The sequence below is a fragment of the Oncorhynchus clarkii genome, chromosome 10 (assembly GCF_045791955.1).
Source record: "Oncorhynchus clarkii lewisi isolate Uvic-CL-2024 chromosome 10, UVic_Ocla_1.0, whole genome shotgun sequence".
In the NCBI taxonomy this organism is placed as follows: Eukaryota; Metazoa; Chordata; class Actinopteri; order Salmoniformes; family Salmonidae; genus Oncorhynchus; species Oncorhynchus clarkii.
In genome coordinates this window covers 36,336,678-36,364,456 of record NC_092156.1, presented here as the reverse complement: position 1 = coordinate 36,364,456, position 27,779 = coordinate 36,336,678, and the positions used below count along the sequence as shown (strand labels likewise).

The following is a 27,779-nucleotide window of genomic DNA, read 5'->3' as shown; positions in this document are numbered from 1 at the left end:
CCCCTCCCATCTGTGAAAAGGGACCTCTAGTTGAAAATGTTTTAATTCTATTAAGGGCTGAACATCTCTGTATGAAGAGGTGATATACAACAAGTCAACTAATACTCAGTTGTAACTCGTTAGTTATCATTACTGTCCTGCTATCTGAGACGGACCATCACACTGATACAGAACATTGCAGGAAGTAGTTCTAACCTACGACATCCTGCTGCAATGACAGCATCTAACGCTATGTGACAATATTGACCAGGTTGGCACTGGTACTAATAATACACTCACACATACGCGTGTAACAGCACATAATGACAATAATGTTTTGTGATTTGTATCCGTGCTATCCACTTAGCAACTGCAACACATGTATGTGCCAGAAAGCTGTACATTCTTTTCCCTTTCTGTGGGTACCAAACCACAGACCAAGAAGAAATGAAATCTGGAATAACAAGTAAATACTGTCCACTTTTTCTTCTTTCCTTCCTCCAATACAGATTCCCGAAAAATGACTTCATTTCATTTAAAGAATCATGAAATGAAAAGAAGCAAGAGTTCTGCCTTTGTTTACAAAGTAATTAACATAAAAAGGAAAATTGCTGCAGGCTTGCAATCAAAACAATACCACAAGGCCTACCCAGTAGTGCATGTGTAGTGAACTGTGAGCCACATTAACTAGTTAACAGATTTGTCCTCTAGTTCAGAATGAAGGCAATCCACACACCTTCCATGATGAGGATCAGAATCAGAGGAAAACACCTCCCGTATGAGGATCAGAATCAGAGGAAAACACCTCCTGTATGAGGATCAGAATCAGAGGGAAACACCTCCTGTATGAGGATCAGAATCAGAGGGAAACACCTCCTGTATGAGGATCAGAATCAGAGGGAAACACCTCCTGTATGAGGATCAGAATCAGAGGGAAACACCTCCTGTATGAGGATCAGAATCAGAGGAAAACACCTCCAGAGGAAAACACCTCCTGTATGAGGATCAGAATCAGAGGAAAATAGCTCCTGTATGAGGATCAGAATCAGAGGAAAACACCTCCTGTATGAGGATCAGAGGAAAACACCTCCTGTATGAGGATCAGAGGAAAACACCTCCTGTATGAGGATCAGAGGAAAACACCTCCTGTATGAGGATCAGAGGAAAACACCTCCTGTATGAGGATCAGAATCAGAGGAAAACACCTCCTGTATGAGGATCAGAGGAAAACACCTCCTGTATGAGGATCAGAGGAAAACACCTCCTGTATGAGGATCAGAATCAGAGGAAAATAGCTCCTGTATCAGAATCAGAGGAAAATAGCTCCTGTATGAGGATCAGAATCAGAGGAAAATAGCTCCTGTATGAGGATCAGAATCAGAGGAAAATAGCTCCTGTATGAGGATCAGAATCAGAGGAAAACACCTCCTGTATGAGGATCAGAATCAGAGGAAAACACCTCCTGTATGAGGATCAGAATCAGAGGAAAATAGCTCCTGTATGAGGATCAGAGGAAAACACCTCCTGTATGAGGATCAGAATCAGAGGGAAACACCTCCTGTATGAGGATCAGAATCAGAGGAAAATAGCTCCTGTATGAGAAATGAAAAAGCATGTTGAAAGAGAAAACTACAGTATAAAGACAATGTCCAAACATGAGCTTGTGAGAGATAGAGAGAAAGAGATGTAGAGAGGCAGAACATGTGAGTATTCTCTTTTCTTAAATAATGTATGAAATCCTCCTGTGATTTCTGCGCTGTGGTCTCTCTTCTCTCTGGTGGCAGAGTCTGTTGGCAGGGTAGCGTGCCTGGTGGTGGTGGGATCAGACGTACCACTCCCTGCGTGAGATCACTGAGCCGTCCATATGGGAGACATAGTCCCCCTCAGCCCCGCTGTCATAGCAGTCATCCGACAGGTAGGGGGAGCCAGTGCTCAGTGGGTGTGACGGGGCAGCGTATCTAGCATGGCCTGTCTGGTGTGGGCTGGGGTAGCTACGCAGGTGGTCGTGGTGGTCTCCGTTCCTCATCGCCCTCGTGAGGCCGTTGGGCTGGTACTCCGGTTCTCTTTGGTTGTTTATGATGGTTGTTGATGTTGGATGCAGGTGGAGGCGTTCACGGTCCCGCACGTGGTTGCGTTCGCGGTCGCCCCACTCTTCGCGGTCCTTGTCTAGGTAGACGTTATTTTCAGGCTTAGTAGGGTGGAGCTCGTGCTGTGGAGGAGCCTTCTGCATGTCTGAAGGCCCTAGGTACTGCTTAGTGTAGTAGTCCCCACGGAAGGTCTGTCGTTGTCGTAGGTAACAGACCCCGCCCACTACCAGCAGCAGAAGGAGGAACAAGGCTCCGCCCACAGCCCCGCCCACAATGGTGCCCAGGTGGTTGTCGGGGGGCAGGGCTGCCAGGGTGGGAGAGGTGAAGACCCGTCGCTTGTCTCCCACAGAGGTGGATGAGGAGGCAGAGCCGGTTAGGACAGGCGCAGGGGTGGTGGAGGGCATGGAGGTGGTGGGAGGATCTAATGGAGGGAGGCAGGGAGGGAGGAGTAAATGGGAAAAGGAGGGTCAGGGAGGCAGGGAGGTAGGAGCAGAGGGGGAAAGGAGGGTCAGGGAGGCAGGGAGGGAGGAGTAAATGGGAAAAGGAGGGTCAGGGAGTGAGGTAGGAGCAGAGGGGGAAAGGAGGGTCAGGGAGGGAGGGAGGAGCAGAGGGGAAAAGGAGGGTCAGGGAGGGAGGTAGGAGCAGAGGGGGAAAGGAGGGTCAGTGGAGGGAGGTAGGAGCAGAGGGGGAAAGGAGGGTCAGTGGAGGGAGGTAGGAGCAGAGGGGGAAAGGAGGGTCAGGGAGGGAGTTAGGAGCAGAGGGGGAAAGGAGGGTCAGGGAGGGAGGTAGGAGCAGAGGGGGAAAGGAGGGTCAGGGAGGGAGGTAGGAGCAGAGGGGGAAAGGAGGGTCAGGGAGGGAGGTAGGAGCAGAGGGGAAAAGGAGGGTCAGGGAGGGAGGTAGGAGCAGAGGGGAAAAGGAGGGTCAGGGAGGGAGGTAGGAGCAGAGGGGGAAAGGAGGGTCAGGGAGGGAGGTAGGAGTAGAGGGAAAAGGAGGGTCAGGGAGGGAGGGATGGAAATACAGACAGAAAAGTAGAGAATGTCAATGCCAACTACATCAGCATATTACTGAAAGGGGATAGGTTGACATGAAAACACTACCAACATTTCTACATCTAAAATGACATGTTCATAACAGCCTCTGGCTTGCATTGGCATGTTGTCTGTACAAAGTATGTTGTTACGTCTTGACATACCACTTGAGGATAGAAGTTCCCTTTCAAAACGTATAGATGTGGTAAATTAAGTTGATGTCTTGGGATTGAGCTAATGTACCCAAAATGACATGCAGTCTATAGCAGCCAAGTGTGCTGTAGGCAGAGCTGTAGCAATCCAGAGACTGAGACGGTTTTGTGATTAGTGTCATAATGGTCAATGGAAAAGTAAGGTAAGGCAGAGGGATGTTGATGTTACTAGTCTAGGAACCAGAGATGAGTGATCAGGAAACTAAATCATCTACAAAGCAAAAACACATTTTTAAACAAATCATCAATTGAAGTGAATGTTGCCTGGCTTTTGTTAGTGTCTTATTTGAAGTAGTACTGTATAAGTGGTTAATAATGCTGACAACTAGAGGCAGCATGACATACACACAGTCAGTTACTATTTTCCTTGTCTGTAAATCTATGCAAGAGAAGATTTGTTCCGGATTGCACAGATCTACTGTTAGGTTTGAGGGACACTCACATGACGTGCTGTAGCTACTTCCATTAAAATCAGGTCGAATTAACTAACCGAATAACACTTTAATGCTGTGCCTGTTATGTGGGCTTATGGACGGCTTTATGAAGAGAGTATGTTGAGCATTTCAAATAAAGACAAACATGTCATTGCCAGTGATAATGTTGTGATAGGTAGGAGGGAGGGGATGTCTAGAATAGAGTCAGCACTAAATGTTAGGGGCTTGGAGATATGGGAAGGACTACTAAAATGGTAGGGACTGGTTCAGGGATGGATACTTGGATAAAGGGATAGGCAAAAAGGGCGAATCACTCCTTCACAATTCAGCCAATTTGAACAACTGTTTTGGGCATATGCGTTAATGACTTGATCCAGATCTTCAAATACTCCCTAGAATGTTCTTTGGGCCCTTCATCAACAGCTTAGTATCACAGATGGGACATGCTGTTACATCTCTGGTCAATCTGCTCTCCTTATTCCGTCTGCTAGTATTTCTGTCTGGACTTGCCGAGTCTGTATTGAACCATTGTGGTTATGGTTGGATTAGGACTGAGTGACGTGTCCACTGCTTCATGTGTGAACGGTTCCCTTTAAAAGTGTTGTTGTAAAGTTGTTCAAACAGGGACATAAGATGACACCGCAGTCTTAGTTCCTAGTTCCAGGTCAGATGTCTGTAGAAATATCGATCTCTGGCGTCATGGCCCTGTGAATTCCATTTGAATCATATGAATTATGCGACACCATGTGGAGACACTGCACGAATGTGTGGGCGCGCACACACACACACACACACACACCCCTCCCAGAGGCGTGCACACAGCGAAAACACACCACACACAAAACCACAGAGCTCCTCTCAAAGGGAAAAGCAAAAAAAAAGGTTTAATAAATAATGAATAGGAGTTGAAAAGAGCTGGTGAATGTTATGAATCTGGGACATCCTCATCTCTCAGTCAAGGCTACACGTTTCTGCCTTTCACTCCGTGACAAAGAGAGGGAGGAAAGACAGAAAGAGGTAGAGAGAGGAGAGGGGAAAAAGCAGAGAGAGAGGGAGAGAGATGGAGCATAGAGACAGAGAGATGTACAGTAGTCAACGTGATATTGAAATGAAAGCTCCATTAAGGAGGGGAAGAGAGGTTAACGGCCAAAAGGGTTCATATTGCACAGCAGAGAGACAGAGACACAGGCCAGGCCAGGGGAATGACAGAGGAGACATAGCAGAGGAGAGTGGAGGAGTGAGTTAATGGTCTGGGGGATGAGCAGACATGGGTTTGGCCAAAGAACCGGGGAGATCTCCTCTCCTGTTGAAAATCTGGAGACCTAATCAAGACTAATCAGGGCCTCATTAAGACTCGTACATCTGAGGGCCGGAGATAAATTGGCCCTAACACAGCATGGCACCTTGCTTCATTTCAAACACACCCTCAAGCTTAGACAGACTGGGGTCAAGAATGACGAAATGCTGGACGGATCATGTTTTTTTATTCCATTTTTTTGTAAATGCTGTTGTTACAAAATCATAACAATTAAAAAGTGTTTAGTAGCAGGAGCCACAAAGACAGCATTATATATTATAGAAATCATGACTCATCTCTATGCTATTATGTTGACACCGAAAGCTTCAAGGCCATAATATGTTTAAAGTTCTCCCTAAGAAAGACAGGAAGAATACGTGTGGAATAACAAGCTGTGTGCACATTCAGCAGCGTTTGTTTCCTCCGCTCACCTTGTATGCGTATCCTCAGGTCCCTGCTGCGTAGGTTGATGTCATTGGCAACCTCACACCTGTAGACTCCAGAGTCATTCCATTGGAGGGGCCTCAGAAACAGCAACGTGTTGTTCACTATCTCCACCCCTTCTGGCATTTTCCCGTCCAGTCTGAGATATCCACACACAATTACATTATACACTGGTTCAACGTTTAATCTGCAGTGGGAACAAATTTGTGCACATAAAAACACGAGTAGCGAGCGCACACGCTCACACACCTGATCCATGTGAAGTGGTGTGCTGGTGGGTTTGCGTTGGCTTTGCAGGTCAGTTGGATGTTCTCACGGCCCACATACCAGTCACCGTCATAACCTACGACCACGATGTCTGGGGCGTCTGCAGAGACACGACACAGAGAAGGGGCAACAGACAGAACCTGAAAAAGTGGAAAACTCAACCACCCCCAACCTTTTTTGTGTGGAATTACATGAATCAATCAAACCTGATGAAATTCCAGCATCAAAGACACTTACAGTACCAGTCTAAAGTTGACACACCTACTCATTCAAGGGTTTTTCTTTATTTTTTACTATTTTCTACATTGTAGAATAAAAGTGAAGACATCGAAACTATGAGATAACACATATGGAATCATCTATTATCCCAAAAAAGTGTTCAACAAATCAAAATATATTTTATATTTGAGATTCTTCAAAGTAGCCACCCTTTCTTTGCCTTGATGACAGCTTTGCACACTCTTGGCATTCTCTCGGCCAGCTTCATGAGGAAGTCACCTGGAAACCATTTCAATTAACAGGTGTGTCTTGTTAAAAGTTAATTTGTGGAATTTCCTTCCTTCTTTATGCATTTGAGCCAATCAGTTGTGTTGTGACGAGGTAGGGGTGGTATACAGAAGATGATATCAAATAGGGCTAAGTCCATGTTATGGCAAGAACAGCTCAAATAAGCAAAGAGAAATGAAAGTCCATCACTACTTTAAAACGTGAAGGTCAATCAATATGGAAAATGTCAAGAACTTTGAACGTTTCTTCAAGTGCAGTCGCAAAAACCATCAAGCGCTATGATGAAACTGCCTCTCATGAGGACCGCCACAGGAAAGGACGACCCAGAGTTCCCTCTGCTGCAAAGGATAAGTTCATCAGAGTTACCAGCCTCAGATTGCAGCCCAAATAAATGCTTCACGGAGTTAAAGTAACAGACACATCTCAACATCAACTGTTCAGAGGAGACTGTGTGAATCAGGCCTTCATGGTCGAATCGCTACAAAGAAACCACTACTAAAGGACACCAATAATAAGAGGAGACTTGCTTGGGCCAAGAAACACGAGCAATGGACATTAGACCAGTGGAAATCTGTGCTTTGGTCTGATGAGTCCAAATTTGAGATTTTTGGTTCCAACCTCTGTGTCTTTGTGAGACACAGAGTAGGTGAATGGATGATCTCTGCATGTGTGGTTCCCACCGTGAAGCATGGAGTAGGTGGTGTGATGGTGTGGGGCTGCTTTGCTGGTGACATTGTCAGTGATTTATTTAAAATTCAAGGCACACTTAACCAGCATGGCTACCACAGCATTCTGCAGCGATACGCCATCCCATCTGGTTTGAGCTTAGTGTTTTTCAACAGGGCAATGACCCAAAACACACCTTCAGGCTGCGTAAGGGCTATTTGACCAAGGAGAGTGATGGAGTGCTGCATCAGATGACCTGGCCTCTACAAACACAATGTGTTATTTCCTAGTTGAGGTCTTCACTAAAAATAGTACAAATTAAGAAAAACCCTTGAATGAGTAGGTGTGTCCAAACTTTTGACTAGTACTGTATGTGTGAATGATTTTGAACAGAAAAGGCAGTCTCATGGGTACTCTTATTTAATCACACACACACAGAGACAGAGACAGAGAGAGAGAGACTCACACTGCACGTTGAGCTGGTAGGGGATCCTGAAGTCTGTGTGCAGGGCAGGATGACGCACCACACAGGTGAGGGCGTGACCCTGGATGTGGCGGGTGGGCTGCCACAGGTAGCGGACCTGGGTGCTGGTCGTGCCGTTTGCCTCGTCCTGCAGCGACACCTCTGATTGGCCAAACAGGTCAGTCTCCCAGGAGACTTCGGCGGGGGGCCGGGCCCGCTCAGCGATGCAGGTGGCCACCACTGTTTCATTGCCCTCGTCGATCAGAGCTACCGAGCCAGCCGACACATACACCCTGGGCTCCACTGAGAGAGAGAGAGAAGGGGTGAGGAAATATGGATAGAAGGGGTTGTAGTGTGCAGTCAGTTTTCCAGTATCTTCTAGGGCAGGGGTCCCCAATTACATTCAGCCATGGGCCGATTTTTCCTTGAGTGGTTGGTCGAGGGGCTGGAAAATAATTAGAAATAATTTTTACACTACAAATTGACCACAAAAATCCCTAACAGATACTGTGTAGTATTTGACAAAAACAGAATAATTTCAAACCTGGATTACATTGGGATACGATCACGTTTTAATTTATGCGTGAGAATATTTGCAAACTGATTTCCTAAATTAACATCACTTTGAGATGATTTTCTGGTGATTTTACAGTCTTACATCCAAAAACGAAAATCCTAAATATACAAATATATATATATTCCGATTTTGTTGTTGTTGTCAGGGGCCAAATAAAATCACCAGCGGGCCGAATATGGCCCGTGGGCCACCTATTGGGGAACCCTGCTCTCGGGAAGTAGAGTTCCTGAGTAGGGTCTGGAAGTGGTTTAGTCATTCACCAAGCTCTTGTTTCCTTCTTTCCATCACTCTTTCTTTCAAACGCCGCCCCCCTTTCCATCTCCCTCCTTTCCCCTGTCCTACTACGCAGTAGCAGCTCAGAGACTTCCTGTAACCCTTCAAAAACAGTGTGTGTAAGCCATGGTCTTGCCTGGAATAATACATCTAACTAACCCCGACTAACTCCCCGGGATCCTTTAAAAGAGGGGCGTCTCAATTGCCCACCACATTCCTCTAGCTCCAATTATAGCACCCTGTTCCTGTACACCCCTCCCTCGCTCCCATTCCTTCACCCCTCCTCTCACGCAACTGTACCCATACCGTTCTCATTGCAATGCCCCTTCAACCAACCCTTATTCCAACCCCTCGTCCTCACTACCTTCCATCCTTTCTCTCCACACTTTGTCTTACCACTCTCCCTCTGGCCCAGTGACGTGAGTAGGATCCTCTCCCCACAATGGCCATGTGTAGTTCATACATTTTTACATGAGGCTCTTTACTAAGATGCAGGATTACGTTTCAGAATATTACAAGCACACCATCAGCCATACAAACACACACTTACACGAGGTGTGTTGCACAGAGACAGACACTAGCAGTGGGTCATATGGCCAAAAATCCATATTGTGATAAATTGCCTGAATTGATGAGATAATTATTATTTAAAATGATCTTTTAAACTACTACTACTGGCTGTAGCCATCAATTGTCCCATTAACAATCACCCATATTAGCAAACGTATTTAATTTCAAACTTCACATTTCTCTAGTATAGGTTACTTATAATATCAGCAAAATGCCTGCGATAAGTGATCGGTATAGACAGTGTCAATAACTTCCTGTTTATCGTCCCAGCTCTAATTGGCACACACACACACAAGCACACCCCCCAACACAAGCGCACCCCCCAACACAAGCGCACCCCCCAACACAAGCGCACCCCCCAACACAAGCGCACACACTCCTACCGAGCACGCTGACAGTGGTGGAGGCCTGTGTGTTGCCCAGGGGGAAGGTGGCCACCTTGCAGGTGTACACTCCAATGTCCTCAAAGCCCACATCCTCCAGTACGATGGTGGCGTCATGGGAGGAGGGCGAGCGGAAAGACAGGCGGCGCACATAGTTTGGGGGGATCGAGATGCCGAACACGGGATTGTACACCGCCACAGTCACCGAGCCTGTGGGGAGCCGGCGCTCCCAGGAACTCTGGGTAAGACTGAGGTTGGCCCCCACCTCCACGCTACAGCCCAACGTCACATTCTTCCCCAATACAGCACTCACCTTCTGGGGAACCAACACCTGACTGCACCCCACACCTGGAGCACAGAAAGGGAGAGAATGAAAGAGAAAATGATTAGTTTCACCATCAACAATCAGTTAATTCCATTTTTTTCTGAAGAACTACTGTAAGAATCAAAAGAAAATAATAACCACATTCCCTTGTGGTTAGTCACGAAGTATAATCAAAAGAGTTGTACTTATCTTGGGCAGTGAAACATAAGCCTGTGTGCAATGTGTATGGCTGTAAATGTAATAGGCCACTGATGACGGCAATAAAGGACTGTGGCAATAGCATACGGACTTCCCCTCGACACACTAAACCCTCCATCTGTCTCTCAGTTGGACATCATTTACCTAATAACATCACATTGGTCAGATGCACGTGGTTAGCAGACGTTATTGGTCACATGCACGTGGTTAGCAGACGTTATTGGTCACATGCACGTGGTTAGCAAACGTTATTGGTCACATGCACGTGGTTAGCAGATGTTATTCAAATCAAATCAAAGTTAATTTGTCACGTGCGCCGAATACAACAGGTAGACCTTACAGTGAAATGCTTACTTACAGGCTCTAACCAATAGTGCAAAAAAGGTATTAGGTGAACAATAGGTAGGTAAAGAAATAAAACAACTGTAAAAAGACAGGCTATATACAGTAGCGAGGCTATATACAGACACCGGTTAGTCAGGTTGATTGAGGTAGTATGTACATGTAGATATGGTTAAAGTGGCTATGCATATATGATGAACAAAGAGGGGTTGGCGGGTGGGACACAATGCAGATAGCCCGGTTAGCCACTGTGCGGGAGCACTGGTTGGTCAGCCCAATTGAGGTAGTATGTACATGAATGTATAGTTAAAGTGACTATGCATATATGATAAACAGAGAGTAGCGGCAGCATAAAAGGAGGGGTTGGGGTGGGGGGGGGGAAACACAATGCAAATAGTCCGGGTAGCCATTTGATTACCTGTTCAGGAGTCTTATGGCTTAGGGGTAAAAACTGTTGAGAAGCCTTTTTGTCCTCGACTTGACACTCCAGTACCGCTTGCCATGCGGTAGTAGAGAGAACAGTCTATGACTGGGGTGGCTGGGGTCTTTGACAATTTTCAGGGCCTTCCTCTGACACCGCCTGGTGTAGACGTCCTGGATGGCAGGACCTGGGCCGTACGCACTACCCTCTGAAGTGCCTTGCGGTCAGAGGCCGAGCAGTTGCCGTACCAGGTAATTGATGCAACCAGTCAGGCAGGATGCTCTCGATGTCGCAGCTGTATCACCTTTTGAGGATCTCAGGACCCATGCCAAATCTTTTTAGTTTCCTGAGGGGGAATAGGCTCTGTCCTGCCCTCTTCACAACTGTCTTGGTGTGTTTGGACCATTCTAGTTTGTTGTTGATGTGGACACCGAGGAACTTGAAGCTCTCAACCTGCTCCACAACAGCCCCGTCGATGAGAATGGGGGTGTGCTCGGTGCTCCTTTTCCTGTCTACAATGATCTCCTTAGTCTTGGTTACGTTGAGGGATAGGTTGTTATTCTGGCACCACCCGGCCAGGTCTCTGACTTCCTCCCTATAGGCTGTCTCGTCGTTGATCAGGCCTACCACTGTTGTGTCGTCGGCAAACTTAATGATGGTGTTGGAGTCGTGCCTGGCCATGCAGCCGTGGGTGAACAGGGAGTACAGGAGGGGACTGAGCACGCACCCCTGGGGAGCTCCAGTGTTAAGATGCAGCGTGGCAGATGTGTTGCTGCCTACCCTCACCACCTGGGGGCGGACCGTCAGGAAGACCAGGATCCAGTTGCAGAGGGAGGTGTTTAGTCCCAGGATCCTTAGCTTAGCAATGAGCTTTGAGGGCACTATGGTGTTGAACACTGAGCTGTAGTCAATGAAGAGCATTCTCTCACATAAGTGTTCCTTTGTCCAAGTGGGAAAGGGAAGTGCAATAGAGATTGCATCATCTGTGGATCTGTTTGGGCAGTATGCAAATTGGAGTGGAACTTGGGTTTCTGGGATAATGGTGTTGATGTGAGCCATTACCAACCTTTCAAAGCACTTCATGGCTACAGACGTGAGTGCTACGGGTCTGTAGTCATTTGGGCAGGTTACCTTTGCATTCTTGGGCACAGGGACTATGGTGGTCTGCTTGAAACATGTTGGTATTACAGACTTAATCAGGGACATGTTGAAAATGTCAGTGAAGACACCTGCCAGTTGTAAGACCTTTTAAACAGGTCAACATACGTCAGCTACGGAGAGGGTGATCACACCGTTGTCTGGAACAGCTGATGCTCTCATGCATGCCTCAGTGTTGCTTGCCTCGAGGGGGGGATAGAAGTGATTTAGCTCTTCTGGTAGGCTCGTGTCACTGGGCAGCTCGCGGCTGTGCTTCCCTTTGTAGTCTGTAATAGTTTGCAAGCCCTGCCACATAAGACGAGTGTCGGAGCCAGTGTAGTATGATTCAATCTTAGCCCTGTATTGACGCTTTGCCTGTTTGATGGTTCGTCGCAGGGCATAGCAGGATTTCTTGTAAGCTTCCGGTTTAGAGTCCCGCACCTTGAAAGCGGCAGCTCTACCCTTTAGCTCAGTGTGAATGTTGCCTGTAAACCATGGCTTCTGGTTGGGGTATGTATGTACAGTAACTGTGGGGAAGACGTCCTCAATGCACTTATTGATAAAGCCAGTGACTGATGTGGTGTACTCCTCAATGCCATTGGAAGAATCCCGGAACATGTCTAGATGTCTACATGTCCAGTCTGTGATAAAACAGTCCTGTAGTTTAGCATCTGCTTCATCTGACCACTTTTTTTATTGGTGACATACACGTGTTTAGCAGATGTTATTGTGGGTGTAGCGAAGTGCTTGTGTTTCTGGCTCTGACAGAGCAGCAATATCTAACAATTTCACAACATATGCCCAATACACACAAATATAAATCAAGGAATGGGTTTAAGAATATATAAATATATGGACGAGCAATGTCAGAGCGGCATAGACTAAGATACAGTAGGATAGAATACAGTATATACATATGAGATGAGTAATGCAAAGTATGTAAACATTATTAGTGACTAGTGTTCCATTTATTAAAGTGGCCAGTGATTTCAAGTCAATGTACATTTGAAGTCGGAAGTTTACATACACTTAGGTTGGAGTCATTAAAACTCGTTTTTCAACCACTCCACAAATTTCTTGTTAACAAACAATAGTTTTGGCAAGTCTGTTAGGACATCTACTTTGTGCATGACACAAGTAATTTTTCCAGCAATTGTTTACAGACAGATTATTTCACTGTATCACAATTCCAGTGGGTCAGAAGTTCAAACACTAAGTTGACTGACTTTCAACAGTTTGGAAATTCCAGAAAATTATGTCATGGCTCTAGAAGCTTCTAGAGTTGCGATACAGTGACATAATCTGTCAAGTAGCCCGAGTCAATTGGAGGTGTACCTGTGAATGTATTTCAAACTCAGTGCCTCTTTGCTTGACATCATGGAAAAATCAAAAGAAATCAGCCAAGACCTCAGAAAAACAATTGCAGACCTCCACAAGTCTGGTTCATCCTTGTTCATCTGTACAAACAATAGTACGCAAGTATAAACACCACGGGACCACGCAGCCGTCATACCGCTCAGGAAGGAGATGCGTTCTGTCTCCTAGAGATTAACGTACTTTGGTGCGAAAAACACAAATCAATCCAAGAACAACAGCAAAGGACCAAGTGAAGTTGCTGGAGGAAACAGTTACAAAATGATCTATATTCACAGTAAAACGAGTCCTATATCGACATAACCTGAAAGGCCGCTCAGCAAGGAAGAAGCCACTGCTCCAAAACCGCCATAAAAAAAAAAATCCAGGCTACGGTTTGCAACTGCACATTGGGACAAAGATCGTACTTTTTGGAGAAATGTCCTTTGGTCTAATGAAACAAAAATAGAACTATTTGGCCATAATGACCATCGTTATGTTTGGAGGAAAAAGGGGGAGGCTTGCAACCCGAAGAACACCATCCCAACCGTGAAGCATGGGGGTGGCAGCATCATGTTGTGGGGGTGCTTTGCTGCAGGAGGGACTGATACACTTCACAAAATAGATGGCTTCATGAGGCAGGAAAATTACGTGGATATATTGATGCAACATCTCAAGACATCAGTCATGAAGTTAAAGCTTGGTCGCAAATGGGTCTTCCAAATGGACAATGACCCCAAGCATACTTCCAAATTTGTGGCAAAATGGCTTAAGGACAATAAAGTCAAGGTATTGGAGTGGCCATCACAAAGCCCTGACCTCAATCCTATAGAAGATTTGTGGGCAGAACTGAAAAAGCATGTGCGAGCAAGGAGGCCTACAAACCTAACTCAGTTACACCAGCTCTGTCAGGAGGAATGGAGAAAAAAAATCATTGTGGGAAGCTTGTGGAAGGCTACCCAAAACGTTTGACCCAAGTTAAACAATTTAAAGGCAACGCTACAAAAAACCAATTGAGTGTATGTAAACTTCTGACCCACTGGGAATGTGATGAAAGAAATAAAAGCTGAAATAAATCACTCTACTATTATTCTGACATTTCACATTCTTAAATAAAGTGGTGATCGTAACTGACCTAAGACAGGGAATTTTTATTGAGTTGTGAAAAACTGAGTTGAAATGTATTTGGCTAAGGTGTATGTAAACTTCCAACTTCAACTGTATATAGCTATTTACAGTTTGATGGCTTTGAGATAGAAGACATTTTTCAGTCTCTCGGTCCCAGCTTTGAAGCACCTGTCTGACCTCGCCTTCTGGAGGATAGCGGTGTGAACAGGCAGTGGCTCAGGTGGTTGTTGTCTTTGATTATATTTTTGGCCTTCCTGTGACATTGGGTAATGTGAATGTCCTGGAGTGCAGGTAGTTAATCCCCAGTGATGCGTTGGGCAGACCGCACCACCCTCTGGAGAGCCCTACGGTTGGGGGCAGTGCAGTTGCCGTACCAGGTGGTGTTACAGCCCAACAGGACGCTCTCAATTGTGCATTTGTAAAAGTTTGTGGGTTTTATGTGCCTAGCCAAATTTCTTCAGCCTCCTGAGGTTGAATAGGCGCTGTTGAGCCTTCTTCACCACACTGTCTGTGTGGGTGGACCATTTCAGTTTGTCAGTGATGTGTACACCGAGGAACTTAAAGCTTTCCACCTTCGCCACTGTGGTCCCGTCGATGTGGATGGGGGGGGGGGGGGGGTGCTCCCTCTGCGGTTTCCTGAAGTCCACGATCATCTCCTTTGATTTGTTGACGTTGAGTGAGAGGTTATTTTCCTGGTTATTCCCAGAGCCCTCACCTCCTCCCCATAGACGGTCTCGTCATTGCTGTTAATCAAGCATGCTACTGTTGGGTTGTCTAAAATCTTGATGATTGCGTGGCCACGCAGTCATGGGTGAACAGGGAGGACAGGAGGGGCCTAAGCATGCACCCTTGTGGGGCCCCAGTGTTGAGGATCACCGAAGTGGAGGTGTTGTTTCCTACCTTCACCACCTGGGGGCGGCCCGTCCGGAAGTCCAGGACCCAGTTGTACAGGGCAGACCCAGGGCCTCGAGCTTAATGATGCGCTTGGACGTTACCATGTTGTTGAATGCTGAGCTAGTGTCAATGAACAGCATTTTTACATAGGTATTCCTCTTGTCCAGATGGGATAGGGCAGTGTGATTGCATCGTCTGTGGATCTATTGGGGCGGTAAGCAAATTGATGGGTCTAGGGTAACAGGTAAGGTAGATCCTTGAGTCTCTCAAAGCACTTCATGATGACAGAAGTGAGTGCAACGGGGCGATAATTTAGTTCAGTTACCTTTGCCTTCTTGGGTACAGGAAAAATGTTGGCCACCTTGAAGCATGTGGTGACAGCAGATTGGGATAAGGAGATATTGAATATGTCTGTAAACACACCAGCCAGTTGATCTGTGCATGCTGAGGATGCGGCAAGGGATGCCGTCTGGGTCAGCAGCCTTGCGAGGGTTAACACTTAAATGTCTTAGGCACGTCGGCCACGGAGAAGTAAAGCCCACAGTCCTTGGTAGCGTTATCCTCAAAGCAGCCGTAGAAGGTAGATGCTTGTCCAGAAGCAAGACGTTGGTGTCTGCGACGTGGCTTGTTTTCCTTTTGTAGTCTGATTGCCTGTAGACCCTGTCACAAACGTCTCATATCTGAGCCGTTGAATTGAGACTCCACTTTGTCTCTATACTGGCATTTTGCCTGTTTGATTTCCTTGGTGAGGGAATAGCTACACTTTGTATTCTGCCATATTCTCAGTCACCTTGACATGGTTAAATGTGGTGGTTCACGCTTTCAGTTTTGCATGAATGCTGCCCTCTATCCACAGTTTCTGGTTAGAATAGATTTTAATAGTCATAGTGGGTACAACATTTCCTATACACTTCCTGATAATCTCAGATTCCGATTGGTCAGACCAGCATTGCATAGTCCTTAGCACAGGTATTTCCTGTTTGAGTTTCTGCCTATAGGAAGGGAGCAGCAAAATGAAGTCGTGGTCAGATTTTCCAAAAGGAGGGTGGGGGAGGGCCTTGTAGGCATCCCGGAAGTTGGAGTAGCAGTGGTCGAGTGTTTAAGCAGCGCGAGTACTACAGTCAATGTGATGATAGAACTTCTGCAGCCTTTTTATCAAATTTGATTTGTTAAAATACCTAGCTCCAATAAATAAGGCCTCGGGGTATGTGGTTTCCAGTTTGCATAATGTCCAGTGAAATTCTTTGAGGGCTGTGGTGGTATTGGCTTGAATGGGGTGGATATACACGGCTGTGACTATAACCGAAGATAATTCTCTTGGGAGATAATGCGGTCGTCATTTGATGAGGTATTCTAGGTTGGGTGAACAAAAGGACTTGAGTTCCTGTACGTTATCACAATCACACCATGAGTCGTTAATCATGAAACATACACCACGCACTTCCTAAGTCAGACAGGAAGACCACTGAGTACCTCTCCTCCGTTTTGGGTTGGCATCTGGAATCAGTTAAATTGCCCTGGGGGGTGTGAACAAAGGATTCTGGAAAGTCATATTCCTGGTTGTAATACTGGTAGTGCTTGTGAGTTACCGCCGCTCTGATATCCCGGCTGTATGTAATAACACCCCAACAATTCTGGGCTAATAATGTAAGAAATAATACATTTAAAAAAACACTGCAGAGTTTCCTAAGAGCTAGAAGCACAGCAGCCATCTCTATTGGTGCCATTTTCACACATAAAAACACATGCAGAGCCTATGTACGTGTAGAAGTATGCTAACAGGTAAGGAGGACAATCCAAATCTAAAATTGTGTTTTACCAGAATGAAAGTAAGCTACTGGAGAGACACCTAATCTAGCTATAGGCTATCTGCTGAACAGGGCTTAGATTGTCCAGGTTCACCATCAGCAATAGTTTTCATAGTTTTTGCTTTAAACAATCAGTGTATATGGTAAATTTGAGATATTAAATTATTAATTTAATTCATTTTACCCTGTATACCGCGGAATCACGTTTCAGAGGAAATCCAAAGTTATGCTATATATTCATTGGCTGTCACAGCTAATTTGTAAATGATAAATATTGATGCATTACTAGCTCAAACACTTAATATGCCAGCTCAGAGAGAGCCAGCTCAGAGAGAACCAGCTCAGAGAGAACCAGCTCAGAGAGAGCCAGCTCAGAGAGAGCCAGCTCAGAGAGAGCCAGCTCCTGAGCTCCATTAGCAGATTATTTTAATTTAGAATGGAAAATTAATGTGTTCATGCAACCGAATCATTTCCCACTAAATCGTTCCGGTATCGTATCCAGCCCCTGTATACGTATCGAATCGTCTTGAAAGGGAAAGATGCACATCCCTACTAGCTAGCATATAGCCTAATCATGGATGCTATTTTCTAATTGATTAGGATCCCCGTTAGCTGTTGCGAAAGCAGGAGCTACTCTTCCCGGGGTCCACACAAAACATGACATAATACAGAACATTAATAAACAAGAACAGAAATACATTGAAAAATAAAAAAAATGTTTTTAAGGCACACGTAGCATACATATCAATACACACACTATCTAGGTCAAATAGGGGAGAGGCGTTGTGCCATGAGGTGCCGCTTTATCTGTTTTTTTAAAACCTGGTTTGCTGTTCATTTAAAAAACTCAAGTACCGATCGTTACCGCTGGACTCCCTGTTATACTCAAACTATATATATATATATATATATGTGTGTATATAATATGTAGATGTGTGTGTGTGCGTGTGTAATATATAGGTGTGTGTGTGTGTGTGTATATAATATATAGATGTGTGTGTGTGTGTGCGTGTGTAATATATAGGTGTGTGTGTATGTGTGTGTGTATACACTGCTCAAAAAAATAAAGGGAACACTTAAACAACACAATGTAACTCCAAATCAATCACACTTCTGTGAAATCAAACTGTCCACTTAGGAAGCAACACTGATTGACAATAAATTTCACATGCTGTTGTGCAAATGGAATAGACACCAGGTGGAAATTATAGGCTATTAGCAAGACACTCCCAATAAAGGAGTGGTTCTGCAGATGGTGACCTAAGACCACTTCTCAGTTCATATGCTTCCTGGCTGATGTTTTGGTCACTTTTGAATGCTGGCGGTGCTTTCACTCTAGTGGTAGCATGAGACGGAGTCTACAACCCACACAAGTGGCTCAGGTAGTGCAGCTCATCCAGGATGGCACATCAATGCGAGCTGTGGCAAGAAGGTTTGCTGTGTCTGTCAGCGTAGTGTCCAGAGCATGGAGGCGCTAACAGGAGACAGGCCAGTACATCAGGAGACGTGGAGGAGGCCGTAGGAGGGCAACAACCCAGCAGCAGGACCGCTAACTCCGCCTTTGTGCAAGGAGGAGCAGGAGGAGCACTGCCAGAGCCATGCAAAATGACCTCCAGCAGGCCACAAATGTGCATGTGTCTGCTCAAACGGTCAGAAGTAGACTCCATGAGGGTGGTATGAGGGCCCGACGTCCACAGGTGGGGGTTGTGCTTACAGCCCAACACCGTGCAGGACGTTTGGCAAATTTGCCACTGGCGCCCTGTGCTCTTCACAGATGAAAGCAGGTTCACACTGAGCACATGTGACGGACGTGACAGTCTGGAGATGCCGTGGAGAACGTTCTGCTGCCTGCAACAACCTCCAGCATGACCGGTTTGGCGGTGGGTCAGTCATGGTGTGGGGTGGCATTTCTTTGGGGGACCGCACAGCCCTCCATGTGCTCGCCAGAGGTAGCCTAACTGCCATTAGGTACCGAGATGAGATCCTCAGACCCCTTGTGAGACCATATGCTGGTGCGGTTGGCCCTGGGTTCCTCCTAATGCAAGACAATGCTAGACCTCATGTGGCTGGAGTGTGTCAGCAGTTCCTGCAAGATGAAGGCATTGATGCTATGGACTGGCCCGCCCGTTCCCCAGTCCTGAATCCAATTGAGCACATCTGGGACATCATGTCTCGCTCCATCCACCAACGCCACGTGGCACCACAGACTGTCCAGAAGTTGGCGGATGTTTTAGTCCAGGTCTGGGAGGAGATCCCTCAGGAGACCATCCGCCACCTCATCAGGAGCATGCCCAGGCATTGTAGGAAGGTCATACAGGCACGTGGAGGCCACACATACTACTGAGCCTCATTTTGACTTGTTTTAAGGACATTACATCAAAGTTGGATCAGCCTGTAGTGTGGTTTTCCACTTTAATTTTGAGTGTGACTCCAAATCCAGACCTCCATGGGTTGATACATTTGATTTCCATTGATAATGTGTGTGGGATTTTGTTGTCAGCACATTCAACTATGTAAAGAAAAAAGTATTTAATAAGAATATTTAATTCATTCAGATCTAGGATGTGTTATTTTAGTGTTCCCTTTATTTTTTTGAGCAGTATATATATATATATATATATATATATATATATATATATAATATTATACACACACATATACACTGTACATATATAATACACACACACACACACACACACACACACACTCCGTGTTCATGGATGACCTCAACTATACTGAACAAAAATAAAACGCAACATAAAAACAAAACAAAAGAATTTGTCCCATGTTTCAAGAGCTGAAATAAATGATCCCAGAAATTGTCCATACGCACAAAAAGCTAATTTCTCAAATTTGGCACACAAATTTGTCTACATCCCTGTCAGTGAGCATTTCTACTTTGCCAAGATAATCCATCCACCTGACAGGTGTGGAATATCAAGAAGCTGATTAAACAGCATGATCATTACACAGGTACCTCTTGTGCTGGGGACTCTAAAATGTGCAGTTGTGTCACACAACACAATGCCACAGATATCTCAAGTTGAGTGAGTATGCAATTGGCAGGATGACTGCAGGAATGTCCACCAGAGCTGTTGTCAGAGATCTGAATGTTAATTTCTCTACCATAAGCCATTTAGAGAATTTGGCAGTGTCCAACTGGCCTCAACTGCAAACCATGTGTAACCACGCCAGCCCAGGACCTCCACATCCAGACTCTTAACCTGCAGGATAGTCTGAGACCAGCCACCAGGACAGCTGATGAAACTGATGAGTATTTCTGTTTGTAATAAAGCCCTTCTGTGGGGAAAAACTCCTTCTGATTGGCTGGCCCAGTAGGTGGGCCTATGCCCTCCCAGGCCCACCCATGGCTGCACCCCTGCCAAGTCATGTGAAATCCATAGAATAGGGCCTAATTCATTTATTTACATTGACTGATTTCCTTATATGAACTTTAACTCTGTATTAAATTGTTGCATGTTGCGTTTATATTTTTGTTCAGTGTAGATATCTTAATTTCATGTGTGTGTCATCTGAAGATGATCATAGTCTTTCAAAACATGAATCGTGTCTGAAAATAGTGTGTGTGTGGTCGGGAGAGACCGAGACAGTTATATATATATATATATATTTAGTTGAAAGAGCATTGACGTCAGCTCCCGCTTAGACATTCCAAACAAAACACAAGCTTAGTCAGTGCCATCAAACTAAGCATTCACAGACATCTGTGTTGACCTGATCATGAATCCACAGCAACCGGCATTTGGTTTTCCATCATAATAATACACAGGCCAGTGTTTGCGTGTGTTCCCGAAGATCAGTGCATTCTGGTGCAATAGCCGCCTGCCCTACTTCTGACCTGAATCCAGGAATTAAAAGCATCCCTTTGTGAAAATGCTCGCTCTGTCCCGGTGTCCAATCAGAACTTCCCCCTAAAGCCATGTCATCCCCTCCAGTCATTTACATGTCCTGTCCACACACACAGCATTAAGATCAGCAGTGGCCCACAGACACAGACAAAGGGAGAGGCAACAGGAGAATACAGAGGGAGAGGCAACAGGAGAATACAGAGGGAGAGGCAACAGGAGAATACAGAGGGAGAGGCAACAAGAGAATACAGAGGGAGAGGCAACAGGAGAATACAGAGGGAGAGGCAACAGGAGAATACAGAGGGAGAGGCAACAGGAGAATACAGAGGGAGAGGCAACAGGAGAATACAGAGGGAGAGGCAACAGGAGAATACAGAGGGAGAGGCAACAGGAGAATACAGAGGGAGATGAAACAGGAGAATACAGAGGGAGATGAAACAGGAGAATACAGAGGGAGATGAAACAGGAGAATACAGAGGGAGATGAAACAGGAGAATACAGAGGGAGAGGCAACAGGAGAATACAGAGGGAGAGGCAACAGGAGAATACAGAGGGAGAGGCAACAGGAGAATACAGAGGGAGAGGAAACAAATGTATCACTAAGAGATTCTGGCGAAGAGGAAAAACAAGTGTAAGGAATGAGTCCCAGATAGAATACATGCAAAACATCATAATACCATCATGCTGCAAGCCGCCAGCCCCCTCAACGAAATCACTAATTGCAACAAGCTGCCAGTGGGAAGACGTCATTGTATAGCATTGCTTGGCAACTGACTCCAAACATTCCGCCTGTTTTTGTCGTGCCAACAACAATCCCAGCCCAATCTCCCAACCCCCCCGCCAACGGAAAACAGACGGTTTTTCCTGAGTGTCCCCCTAACAACACCAACCTTTGAACCTGGGGCGACCTGAGCACAGAGATAAGAGAGGGGGATGAGAGGAAAATCAACAGGAGGATGGCCATTCATTAAAGGACAGGATTTAATCAAAGAACACAACAATTCTCAGAACATTCTCTGAACATCCAAGGTCATGTCGTGCCCTGGAGATTAACGGTTGAGTTATGTGGCATTTTATAGGGGTGGGATAAGACCGAGAGGATGGGAAACGGTCAGAAACTCTTTGTAATCCCTCCCTGAATTCTCAGATATTTTACTAGCTTGCAGCGCAACGACTAGAGGTCTGAATTTTCCAAATTACTGCACGGCCCCGCATTGCCCACAGTTGACTTTGCAAGGCTCTTAGGTCAACAAGGAGGAAACACAGTATTGTGTTTACTGTTGGACATCTGTTGACTCTTGCTAGACATGTCAAAGATCACTGGCAGCTGTGTCACTTCCTGGTGGCTCATTTAGTTAGATCGTTACACACAGTGACTGTATTCTCAGACAGGAAATCCACAATAGAACAATTTACACTGCAACCCAGCAGAGGTCGAGCTTCATCCACAGAGGAGGACCTACAGGACGTGGGTTCTGATGAGGGAACTGTAGAACAGAACCATCCTGTTGTCCAGGAGAGGAGTGGCTGTATCGGTGCTCACTACTCAAAACTGGAACTTTAAGATGGAGATTTTTACAATGGGAGTCAGGTGGTTTAAATTGCAATAGATTGTTATATATCCTATTAATAACCAGACCACTAGAGATCTGCTCAATCAGAGCTTTCATCTTCTCTGTTGTTATTTTTAGGCTCCCCTCAAAAGCAGAGAGCCTCTTTCACCATGATCTTCAATGTAATCACCTAACCGTCAGGAGAAAGAGGAAAGGACAACAAATGCTTTCCTCCTCAACGCTCCTGTGATGACATGATCTTCCTTAATAAACGGGTGTGAAAACTACACTTTCAGAGAAACAAATGAAATGTCATTTTCTACTGTATCAAAATGAATCAGCCATGAAGAGAAGCACACACACTCATCACAGAGAAGAAGCACGACTGTAGCCTCTGTCACACGCACACACAGTCCTGGCAGCAAGGACAGATCGTTCCCAGAGGAGACTCAAGTGATCATTCTCCCTCCGTCAGCACTACTTTCACATGCACCACTCACGTGGCAGCAGGTGTGTGTTACTATACCTCTGTGTGCTACTGATAGGAAGGAACTATTGTTTGTGTTAGTGGCTTTGATAGTGTATTTGGGTATACGTGTCATGAACACATTATATTAAATGACATCAACTCATTGGGAGGTGTTCCTCTAGGTCGTGACGTGTGTTAGAGTTACTACAACAATGCCTGGGTGAAATCCGACTCCGTCATCACTGGAGGTCTCAGAGAACTAGAGCCAGGCGTCTAATCAGGATTGTACAATATTTGCTCATTTGTATTTAAAAAAAATATTATTCAAGCTCTGTCAAGTCAGTTGTTGATTATTGCTTGACAGCCATTTTCAAGTTTTGCCATTGATTTTCAAGTCGATTTAAGTCAAAACTAAGTAGGCCACTTGGGAACATTCAATGTCGTCTTGGTAAGCAACTCCAGTGTATATTTGGCCTTGTGTTTTAGATTATTGTCCTGCTGAAACATGAATTTGTCTCACAGTGTCTGTTAGAAAGCAGACCAGGTCTTCCTCTAGGACTTTGCCTGTACTTAGGTATATTCTGTTAATTTTTTATCCTAAAAAAATCCTTAGTCCTTGCTGATGACAAGCATACCCATAACATAATGCAACCACCACCATGCTTGAAAATATGAAGAGTGGCACTCTGTGATGTGTTGGATTTGCCCCAAACATAACGCTTTGTATACAGGACAGTTCATTTCTTTGCCATATTTTTTGCAGTTTTACTTTCGTGCCTTATTGCTAAAATGAATATTTTCTTTCTGTACAGACTTCCTTCTTTTGACTTTGTGATTTAGGCTAGTATTGTGAAGTAAGTACAATGTTGATACATCCTCCCATCAAAGCCATTAGTCTAACTGTTTTAAAGTCATCATTGGCCTCATGGTGAAATCCATGAGGGGTTTTCTTCCTCGCTGGCAACTGAGTTAGGAAGGACACCTGTATCTTTGTAGTGACTGGATGTACTGATACACCATCCCAAAGTGTAATTAATAACTTCACCATACTCAAAGTGATATACAATGTCTGTTTTTTATTTTATATATCTCCCAATAGGTGCCCTTCTTTGTGAGTCAATGAAAAACCTCCCTGGTCTTTGTAGTTGAATCTGTGTTTGTAATTCACTGATTGACTGAGGGACCTTACAGATCATTTTGTGTGGGGTACAGAGAGGACGTAGTCATTCATAAATCATGTTAAACACTATCATTGCACACACAAGTGAGTCCATGCAACTTATTATGTAACTTGTTAGACCGTTTTTTAAATAATAATACATTTCCACAGGGCCATGGAAATTGACGAGGGTTAAGCACATTTTTACTCCTGAACTTATTTAGGCTTTCCATAACACTTATTGACTCAAGACATTTCAGCATTTCATTTTCAATTAATTTGTAAAAATTTCGAAAGACGTAATTCCACTGACATTATGGGGTATTGTGTGTAGGCCAATGACACAACATCCATTTTAAATTCAGGCTGTAACACAAAATGTGGGAAAAGTCAAGGGGTGTGAATACTTCCTGAAGGCACTGAGAAAATACTGTAATATCCAAGTGTATTGATGGACATACTAAGGACAGATCCATTAGTACCAATATAAAAAATGGCTGTTATTAAGTTTGATCATTTAACTCAACTCCCTCCCTATGGTGGGGAAATTGGGAGAGTGAGCAGGGTGACTCTCTGTGTGGTGGATGATGCACGTTGTGGCGAAATCTGCACGGAGCCTTCACCGTGCACTGCCACTTTAAGAGCGCATGAGCAGTAAGGAAGGATAAAATAAAGAGAGCTCGTTCAGCTCTTCGGGGAGGAGCTCTTTGGTGGCGCAACAGTTTGATTGTGTGTGCTGTGCTGCAGAAGTGTTGTTTGTTTTCAGCGTGTGTAGTTTATAGAGTATTTAACTCAATCCTCGGTGTAATCGCTCTAGGTCGTGGTTGTTTTCGTTTGGGACCACGCCCGTTATGGATCGCATGGATTAGTAGCAACATTGTTGCGAAGCTTTAACATACAAACCATCGGACAGTCAGACAGTACACCTGCACGCCTGAAGACCACAGCTAAGATCTCTCTTTTTCTCTTTTTCTCTCCCCTCTATCGTTCCAGTGCTTTACCCTGCAACAGACTCTCTATTTTTCCAATGCACTTCCTATTGAAGTTCATTAGAGCTGGACTATTATTGCCCTGCCTGAAGTATTTGGACATTTTAGTTAAAAGGGAGGTTGCCTGCAAGTTGTGTATTGTTATGTGAACTGGATTGAGATGTACTAATGACATGTGGCCGAGAAGACTGGACATTTTTAAGGCCTTTGTTGTGTCGATGAACACCCCCCACATTCATACTCTCTGCACTCATCCACTAGAAAATAATACAGATTATTGCAAATCCTATGTTGATGACTGGGTTCATTCTTGTATGCAGTTGCTGTTGAATTGCTCTGCCATTATTAGTATTATTGTATGAGGTATTCTTGTTGGGGTTACCCCTGTGCTGTGATGCGGGTTTTATATGGTGTGTATTCTTTTTTCTCTCCACTGGCTCTATCTGGTAAACAGGCTACACTCTAGGCAGTCTCTTCTGCTGATGTGTGTGGGTCTGGTAGTGGTTCTCTCTATTCTACTCTTTTCCTTTCGGCATGGTTAATACCTGCCTGGCGCCCGAACAAAATCTTTCTTTACCCCTCTCTAATAAATACCGCTACAACGTGGTGACATGGTTGGAGAGCCACTTCAGCGAGCACAGACAGCAGGTGTTCTAGTCAGAGAGAACAGACTAGGAATTTAACACGGACTTCATCTGTCAAACACTGAACACACACAGATACATGAGCGCTGAACACAGGGACAGAAGGTTTAGTCATTACGTGTGTGTGTTTGCTTTTACACACAAGGTCACAGGTTAGATCATTACTTTGTGCACAGTAGCAGCTCTAGAGGCATCAGGTTTCCCCCCCCCCATCCCATTCTCTGACACACACACCTGAATTCTGAGCATTGGAATGCACAGGAGACTTGACATAAGTCCTCGCCAAAATAAAAAACATATGCCCCATCTCCAGGGATTCTGAACTCTCCAGAGGTGGTTAACTCTGTCTGGAAGAGGGGAAGGACTCATAACCCACAGGCCTCCTGTACCAGACAGCGGAGTACATCTCTGCTGGGTGATGGAGGAACCAGGCCTCCTGTACCAGACAGGGGAGTACATCTCTGCTGGGTGATGGAGGAACCAGGCCTCCTGTACCAGACAGGGGAGGACATCTCTGCTGGGTGATGGAGGAACCAGGCCTCCTGTACCAGACAGGGGAGTATATCTCTGCTGGGTGATGGAGGAACCAGGCCTCCTGTACCAGACAGGGGAGTACATCTCTGCTGGGTGATGGAGGAACCAGGCCTCCTGTACCAGACAGGGGAGTATATCTCTGCTGTGTGATGGAGGAACCAGGCCTCCTGTACCAGACAGGGGAGGACATCTCTGCTGGGTGATGGAGGAACCAGGCCTCCTGTACCAGACAGGGGAGGACATCTCTGCTGGGTGATGGAGGAACCAGGCCTCCTGTACCAGACAGGGGAGTACATCTCTGCTGGGTGATGGAGGAACCAGGCCTGCTAGGGTAATGCCATGGCCATGATAACACAGGGCTCATACTGTGGAAGCTAGTGCTTTGCTAATGGTGTCATAATGCCTTACTAATGCTGTAATAATGTTGTGGTAACACTGGCAAAACCATTCCAGAATGTTTATATAAAGGTTGGTCAATACGGGGGGAGAGCGGCTTGGGGGGAGTGACTCATGGAGTTCGATCATCTTAAACTACAGACAGAAGAGCGGCCTAATCCTTTACAAAGAGTAGGTCTCAACTCCATCCATCCTTCACATAAGCATACAGCCATGGCATTCACAGACCCTTATTCTGAGATGAATGAAAGAAATGTGGTGAAACCTAAATGGACCGTCACATTGAAGAGCACCACTCTCTCCCATATCATTCAGCGGCGTGACAGCGAAAACAAGGGTCCTCAACCAAGGAGGAAAGGTCCATGTGGATAGAGAATCAGAAGGATAGCTACAGACAGGCACCACCAGTGGCTTGGAGCCTATGACTGTGGGTTGACGCACTAGGACAGCCAGGGGAGCAGTCATGGATAGTGTACAGGCCCATGCTAATGAGGTAGGGAACACATCCTGTGTGTGTGAAACGGTGAACAATTCACACAGTCACCTCACTGAGGGAATGCCAGGAACGCACCAAGCCAACACGGCCTGCATGCCTAAAAACATATTGGACAATGGACTCCAAGGACACAAAACTGTCTAGCATATCTGGCCAGCCAGACTGTGGAGGGAAAATCCCCTTCAAAAGACCATTCCCAATTCCCATAAACTCTCTCTGACAGACACAAACACTGAACTTATGTGAACAAATCTGGTGCAAATGAGTCAGATAAGAGACATTGGATTGCTTAGTAATAGGAGTTTAAAGAGTGAGAAAGCAGAGGGAAGGCACTGCCTATCCGTAGAGGAAGAAAACAGAGCACCTCGTAGATTGATGATGACTCAATCTCAGGCAAAGGGGTCCACACTAATGTAGGCTTTTCACATATTTCTGCATCTCATTCTTGCATCAAAGAGCAGCAGAGGGTGTATAATGCCCAGGCGTGTGTGTGTGTGTGTGTGTGTGTGTGTGTGTGTGTGTGTGTAGGCACTCAAACTCACACAAACAGACCACACATTACTCAATGACTCTCACCTATTTCAGACACTTTGTTTGCATGCCAGCCAAAGCTGCTCTACATGTTCATTACTCGACTAGTAGTAGAACTACAGAGATGTGGCTGCTAGCTGCTGTACACAGATTGCCCTTCTGAGAAATCTCCAGGGAGAGAGCGAGAGAGAGTTGGGAAAAGAACGTAAGGGAGTAAAAACAAGGACAGCAACAGCCAGGCAAGAGGGAATGATGTCCGCTCAAATTTTGTAAGTGTTAAGGTAATTTGGCTGCATTTACACAGGCAGCCCAATTCTGATATTTTTTTCCACTAATTGGTCTTTTG

The 27,779-nt window shown here is 45.4% G+C and overlaps 1 protein-coding gene across 2 annotated transcripts in view; it reads right to left on the bottom strand.

Moving 5' to 3' along the window:
* The window catches only part of LOC139418391 (nectin cell adhesion molecule 3b), a 70,729-nt gene that overhangs the window by 14,111 nt on the left and 28,839 nt on the right, over positions 1-27,779 (bottom strand). Inside the window, exons 2-6 of one of the 2 annotated variants that reach the window (XM_071167791.1) lie at positions 9,188-9,535; positions 7,388-7,687; positions 5,731-5,848; positions 5,469-5,620; positions 1,405-2,487 (exon numbers count right to left, since the gene is read on the bottom strand). In XM_071167791.1, coding sequence (XP_071023892.1) covers positions 1,802-2,487; positions 5,469-5,620; positions 5,731-5,848; positions 7,388-7,687; positions 9,188-9,535 — 1,604 coding nt within the window. In that variant the 3' untranslated portion in view covers positions 1,405-1,801. Of the gene's footprint in view, positions 1-1,404; positions 2,488-5,468; positions 5,621-5,730; positions 5,849-7,387; positions 7,688-9,187; positions 9,536-27,779 lie in introns of those variants that run through there. The other variant, XM_071167792.1, reaches the window with a different exon arrangement.